Source organism: Miscanthus floridulus, chromosome 17 (genome assembly GCF_019320115.1).
Source record: "Miscanthus floridulus cultivar M001 chromosome 17, ASM1932011v1, whole genome shotgun sequence".
NCBI lineage: Eukaryota > Viridiplantae > Streptophyta > Magnoliopsida > Poales > Poaceae > Miscanthus > Miscanthus floridulus.
Window position 1 is genome coordinate 70,402,452 of NC_089596.1, and position 6,997 is coordinate 70,409,448.

The following is a 6,997-nucleotide window of genomic DNA, read 5'->3' on the forward strand; positions in this document are numbered from 1 at the left end:
TCTCGCTCCTAAATTCTCTGCGTCAAGGTCATCCAAAACACTCACAGTACCGCGTCGGGTCGGCCTCTTTCCTTGTTCAGGGTTTTACATGTATGTTATTATAAAAAATTATAATTATTCATAAGTCATTAAAAAGTTCGAGTAGTCATAGGTGTCATTAGTCGGAAATTTTTTATCCTCCACACCATTCCGTCCATCTTCTGTCGCTTTTTTGCCGTTTGACTGCCCTGACACGTGGATCCGGCCAGTGAAAATGTCAAAAATGCCCTCTATCTCTCGTACCTTATCCTCTTCTTCCGCCGTTCGCTCGCCCTCAGCGGCGCGGTGCTGGTGCTGTTCTTCGGCATGTGGTGGCCCTTGCTGGCTGGCACTGACTGACGGGTCAGAGCTGGCAGACGCGGTGGAGGCCTTGCTGCGGCAACGGTCTGAGGTGCTGGGCCACAACCCGACGCCGTCGTTGGATCCTGTGCGGAGCGCACAGCTACGGCGCGTGCAGGAGGCACTGGACGAGATGGCGTCCATCAAGGTGCGGCACGACGGCAGGCAGCTGTACATGGTCCGCCTGGTGCAGTGCCTCTTCCTCCGCATGGGACCGATCGCAGGGCTGGCCGAGCAGCAGCTCAGGCGGTGCGTGCGCTCCGGGAGCAGGACGCGGCGATCCTCGACGCTGCGCTGGCCACGCCGCAGGCGCCACCTCCTCTGCTCTGCGACCTCGAGGAGCTGGAGGGCCTCCCGACAGAGGTGGGGTCCACGAGGGCCTACCTCAACGAGGCGCTCCGCTTCCTCGGCGACTGTGATGCCGCGCTCGACGTCCATGGCGTCGGCGGCGTGGGTAAGACCACGGTGCTGAAGCTGGTGCGCGAGGTACGTGTGCGGCCGCGTCGCGCGCTTCGACCAAGTCCTGCTCGTCGCAGCCTCCAGGGACTGCAATGTGGCCAAGCTCCGGAACAAGGCCTGCGGGTGTCTGCCGGAGCCCGCATGCATGGGATGCCAATGTGACTGAATCCTACCGAAATGAACCGCAATGCAGTTCAAAGCAAACTCTAAACATTCGTTGGAGAAGGTCAGCATCCCGCACGAGGAAGCTCAAGAGTGTGATTCGGCTGCTGCTCAGAACGGCCTCCAAGGTGCTCGGCGAGTGCCGGTACCGGAACGCTGTCTCCACCATCATTCTCCTCTCCGATGGCCGGGACAACTACAGCATGCCGCGACGCCGTGTCCGGCACAGGGCAGTGTACGAGGTGCTGCTGCCACCGTCCTTCGTACCTGACAGTGGCAGCGCCAGCGAGGGCTCTACGCCCATCGACGCCTTTGGTTTTGGCAACGACCATGACGCGGAGGCGATGCAAGTTGTTGCAGAGGCCACCGGAGGGACGTTCTCTTTCATCGAGAATGAGGCGGTCATCCAGGACGCCTTCGCGCAATGCATGGGCGGCATGCTCACCGTGGTGCAGGTGGCCCGTGTCGCCATGGCTTGCGGCCATCCCGGAGGACATGGTGGTGGCGAGGCGCGTCGGAGCACGCGGCGGACGCGAAACGGTCAGCGGAGGTGGAGCGGGAGCGCGTCTGGCTAGAGGCGATCAAGGACATGGCGGCGGCTAGGGCGGCCGCGGAGCGGGGAGCGTACCAGGAGGCGGGGGAGATACTTGGCAACACGCTGGACCAGCGCAAGGGTCCCAAGTTCAAGACCCCCTCGCCCCTCGGCGACACTCTCCATGGTGGACACCATCAACATCATCGTCTGGATCCCCGTCTACAACTGTCATCATGCCCGTCGTGCGCTACTACATCGGTCGGCCCTGTGGGTTCACGCATCAACAATGAATAGGCATTGGCCTTTGTCACAGCGGGCGTGTTGGACATCGTTCAGACTTTCAGCGGCACCGAGGAAACAAAAAACTTTTGCATGACGCTAAGACACGAGGGCAATTTAGACTTTTCTCACCGTAGTTTGACACCGTTAGCATCAAATGTGGATGGAATGGCGTAGAGGGCAAAAAAAAAAAAGTTTCGATCAGTGGCACCTATAACCGCTCGAACTTTTCAGTGGCTCGTGGGTAATTACGAACTTTTATAATGGCGTACCGGTAAAACCCTCTTGTTTGTTAGGACTCACTATTCAGAAGAGGTCGGAGCGGGCGAGCTGCCAGCCGGGATCCTGCAAAGCGCGCGGCGGAGTAACTGCCGTGCTCCCCTCTGTGTCTCTGTGCGAGTTCTGCTGTTCCGGCGCTGCTCTTCTTCCCGCGCCGCCTGCCGTGCCTTCTTTTTCCATCCACGCTTCCGCAGTGCAGTAAAATTCGCCGGCGCGTTGCGCAGCAGTCGCCAGCCAACGTCCCTCCCGCTATTTACTTCCCCAGCTCCGCGACAAGCTGGGCGCGCATCGTTCCGCTTCCTTCCCGGTCTCTGCTAGCTCCTTGTGTTTTCTGCAGCGAAACGTGCTTCCGGCGCTTCGGGTTCTGTTGCGACTGACCAGCAGTACGTACGCGGCTAGCTGGGGAAGCGAGGATGGTGCCGGGCGAGCAGGCGGAGGACGCCATCGTGGCGAACGTCGGCAACGGCAAGGACGGCGGGGAGGTGCGCGCCATGGGCGTTGGCGGCGACGACGCTGAGCCGCAGCAGCACGACGGCAGCAAGTTCACCATGAAGAGCCTGCTCTGGCACGGCGGCTCCGTCTGGGACGCCTGGTTCAGCTGCGCCTCCAACCAGGTACGTACGCTCGCTGCGGCCGGTTTAGTCTGGCAATAAGACGACGTTCGTTGCATGGACCGCGCCCGCCCACGCGGTGCTTAGAGTAGAGGATCAACCGCTCGCCGGTGATGTGTTCTTGGCGTTCGTGCGTTCGCAGGTGGCGCAGGTGCTGCTGACGCTGCCGTACTCGTTCTCGCAGCTGGGCATGGTCTCCGGCGTGCTGCTGCAGATCTTCTACGGCCTCATGGGCAGCTGGACCGCCTACCTCATCAGCGTCCTCTACGTCGAGTACCGCGCCCGCAAGGAGAAGGAAGGCGTCAGCTTCAAGAACCACGTCATCCAGGTCGGTCCTCTGTCCTCTGTCCTCTCGGTCTCCCTCCCCCGCCGCCCATCCCAGCCCACGCGCACGCCGCACTCCACCTCCCGTCTCCGCAACCGTTTCAGACTTTCAGTTTCGTCTCGCCGGCTTCTCCGGCACACGGTTTCTGTGCCTTCGTGCGTGAGTCCATCGCCTGCCCGCCTGCCGCTTTTGCGCGGGTGGGGTGGGGGGGAATTGGATCCGCTGGCCATGGTCGGTCACGCACTCACGCCGTGCGATCGATGATGATGTGCTGTGGAATTTCCGGGCAGAGAGTGATGAGCAGTGTTGCTTATCCAGCGGAAAGGCGCTTTGCTAATCCATCCCCCCCCCCCCCCCCCCCCCTCCTGACTCTGAAGTCTGAACAATAAGGAAAACGACAACGCCGTCGGCATGCACCTGTTTACATACTCCAGTACACGCATCCAAGTATCCCAAACTGATTTATTAAGTGTTTTTCCCTGCCGTTGACCAGTGGTTCGAAGTTCTGGACGGGCTCCTGGGCCCGTACTGGAAGGCCGCCGGGCTCGCGTTCAACTGCACGTTCCTGCTCTTCGGCACGGTCATCCAGCTGATCGCCTGCGCAAGGTCAGTCAGCTTTCTTGCTTCTCCCAGCTCTGTCAATATATAGCACTAGTTAGTGCAAACGTGTCTCCGACGGACGGATCAACCGAACCGATCGAACTCATGGCACGGCACGCGCGCAGCAACATCTACTACATCAACGACCGGCTGGACAAGCGGACGTGGACGTACATCTTCGGCGCGTGCTGCGCCACCACCGTCTTCATCCCCTCCTTCCACAACTACCGCGTCTGGTCTTTCCTCGGCCTCGGCATGACCACCTGCACCGCCTGGTACCTCACCATCGCCGCCGCCGTCCACGGCCAGGTGAGCCCCCGCCCACCGATCCCCGGCGTCGCTCATTCATGGCGCCAATCATTTGCCAGCCAGCACGGCCGTGATGAGCTAGCTAACAGTGAGTGATTGTCCTCCGCGTGTCGGCGCGCCGGACGGACTACGGACAGGTCGACGGCGTCACCCACTCGGGCCCCAACGAGCTCGTGCCCTACTTCACCGGCGCCACCAACATCCTCTACACTTTCGGTGGCCACGCCATCACTGTGTAAGTACTCAAACGACTCTGCTGTATGTAATCTGAATGCGGCAACCATTACAGTCTTCGTTGTTACCTGACGCTTCACCAGTACAGGCAGTATTTTCTAGTGCTGGGATGATAGTCAGTAGGGGGAAAAAAATTCTGGTAGATGAATCAAAGCAGAATCCCAAGTAGTAGTAGAAAAAGATTCACGGTTGGTGGAAGGCACCTTTACTTTACTATATTCAAACAATTGGTCAGACAGAAATGCATGCAGCATACCCACTAAGGCTAAGCTCTTGTGATCAACCCCTACAGTCCCCTCGTTACCCAAGGTCTAATGCTAAGTAACCATCCACCATGCATTTTAATATCCCTACTAGTGAACAATCCTTTATTCCCGTTGCTCATTACGTGCGCTTAATTAGTATAACACCTGCTATGATGACCTTTGCCGCGTGATGATTACAGTTACAGCAAAATTTGATAGATAATCTGAGTTTACACACGCTGTTGATGAATTGTCCGTCCGGTGGTTATGGAGTCCTTTTACGTACCTTAAAAATTCTCAGTTGCTTCCTGTAGTGGTGGTAAACAACTGTTATTTCCAGAAGCTGGGCGATGTGGACTGGTTTGAATTCAGATAGTGCGGAGTTCACATCAACTGAACTAATTCCGTCCTACTGTGCCCCCCCCCCCCCCCCCCCAATGCGAGGGTGGTAAGGTCTGTATCGGATTGCGACACTACAGTACCTCATGATTCTCATCTATCCTTTATTGGTGATAACCTTTGGTTAGTGGAGAGGAAGTCTCAATGGTCTGCTCTGACAATTTAACCCCAAAACCCTGAGTCCCTGACCCTGTCTGTGACCATCCTTTGCCTGAAGCAATTCCATTCCATCAGGCGGCCATATATATATGATCTCTCTTTGCTTTTAGAGTGATATGACAGTTTCCATTAGTGTAGTATGATAGCATCCATCACTTGTGAATGTTAGGTGTTTAGTTTAGTCGATAATTGCTTCATTTGGCCATGTTTGTCGGGCCCCCACGCTAATCGGACTGGAGGCGCTCGTATCCAGCTCAATGATGTTGTTATAGTTGGAGAGATTCTTCATGTCTCGTTCTTTCAAAATACACTGACTAGGAGAAGCACTACCTTTTTCCCCAACTTGGCTTATCGTTCAATCAACGTAAAAGTCGTCCATAAATTATTTGCACGCATGTGTGGAAAAGGCCGTCTAGTACGTTAATTCCAAGTACCGATTCTCACTTTATAATGCTACCAGATCATTTTCTGATATCTTTGTATAATGAAGAGTACTTGCGGCTTTAGAAAACTGTTTTGCCACAGCACAGAGCATGTTGCCCTCTGATGCGGATGTAAAGAATTTCTTTCTTTCTCAGGGAGATCATTCACGCGATGTGGAAGCCTCGCAAGTTCAAGTACATCTACCTGCTGGCGACGCTGTACGTGTTCACGCTGACACTGCCGTCGGCGGCGGCCATGTACTGGGCGTTCGGCGACCAGCTGCTGACGCACTCCAACGCCTTCTCGCTGCTGCCGAGGACGCCGTGGCGCGACGCGGCGGTGGTGCTGATGCTGATCCACCAGTTCATCACGTTCGGGTTCGCGTGCACCCCGCTCTACTTCGTGTGGGAGAAGGCGGTGGGCATGCACGAGACGTCGAGCGTCTTCCTCCGCGCGCTGGTCCGCCTCCCCATCGTCGTCCCCGTCTGGTTCCTTGCCATCATCTTCCCCTTCTTCGGGCCCATCAACTCCGCCGTCGGCGCGCTCCTCGTCAGCTTCACCGTCTACATCATCCCCGCCCTCGCCCACATGCTCACGTACCGCTCCGCGTCCGCCAGATTGGTAAGTGAAGCGCCATGTCCTACAGTCCCGCCATGTCGATCTGCCTAGTGTCTAGCTAGCTGATTCGTCGTTTTTGCTGGGTGGATGCTAACTTTTCATCGCTTCTTGGATGCAACGCAACAGAACGCAGCGGAGAAGCCGCCGTCCTTCCTGCCGAGCTGGTCGGGGATGTTCGTGCTGAACGCGTTCGTGGTGGCGTGGGTGCTGGTGGTCGGCTTCGGCCTCGGCGGCTGGGCCAGCGTGACCAATTTCATCAAGCAGATCGACACGTTCGGGCTCTTCGCCAAGTGCTACCAGTGTCCTACAAAGCCGTACGCCGGGTCGCCGTTGCCGGCGCCACCGCATCATCACTGAAGTAGCGGGCGTTTGGAGTGCCAAAGGCTAACGACCGTAAACAGGGACATTCCCGGGCGGTGCAATGCAAGGCTTTCTAGGAGTGTACAACGTAGTGGAGCACCTTGTGAGTTCACTGGCCCGATCGAGATACCTGGAGTTGCGTTTGTCGCGTGGCTTTGATACACTAGTGAGTGGGTATCCGTGTCACTTGCTTTGTGTTGGTTGTTTGCACATGGTTGTTTTAGGTTGTTCGGTTCATGGTACGTGCCATCCAGTACAAGACTGCCATACACAGTGGTGTCGATTCTTAACTTTTGCTTGGTTTGTTAATCGATCTTGATGACTTGATCCATGGTGTTTCAAAGAAACGAGCCAGTTCAGCTCCGGTAGTAAGTCATCCACCGGTTTCAACCTGAGTCTTGTACTAGTGCAGAAGCTATTCATAATTCTAATTAATAAGACCTTATTTGGATCCACTTTTGCTTCGTTAATCGATCTTATTGACTTGATCCGTGGTGTTTCAAAGACACAAGGCAATTCAGCTCGGATAGCAAGGTACTAAATAGCGTATAGCGGGTTGGTACCAAATTAGTGTTAAGATAGCGGATTGTGGATGGCTAGTGGGTGCTATAAGTTCTAATAA

At 56.1% G+C, this 6,997-nt stretch overlaps 1 protein-coding gene across 1 annotated transcript; it reads left to right on the forward strand.

Annotated features, from left to right (window-relative positions):
- The first annotated feature begins 2,134 nt into the window (after positions 1 to 2,134).
- Positions 2,135 to 6,688, forward strand: LOC136516511 (auxin transporter-like protein 2). The gene is made up of 7 exons (XM_066509913.1): positions 2,135 to 2,706; positions 2,846 to 3,031; positions 3,522 to 3,634; positions 3,754 to 3,937; positions 4,075 to 4,172; positions 5,553 to 6,018; positions 6,142 to 6,688. Exons 1-7 carry the CDS (start codon positions 2,506 to 2,508, stop codon positions 6,370 to 6,372), a joined length of 1,479 nt encoding a protein of 492 aa, XP_066366010.1. The 5' UTR covers positions 2,135 to 2,505; the 3' UTR covers positions 6,373 to 6,688.
- Positions 6,689 to 6,997: the final 309 nt, after the last annotated feature.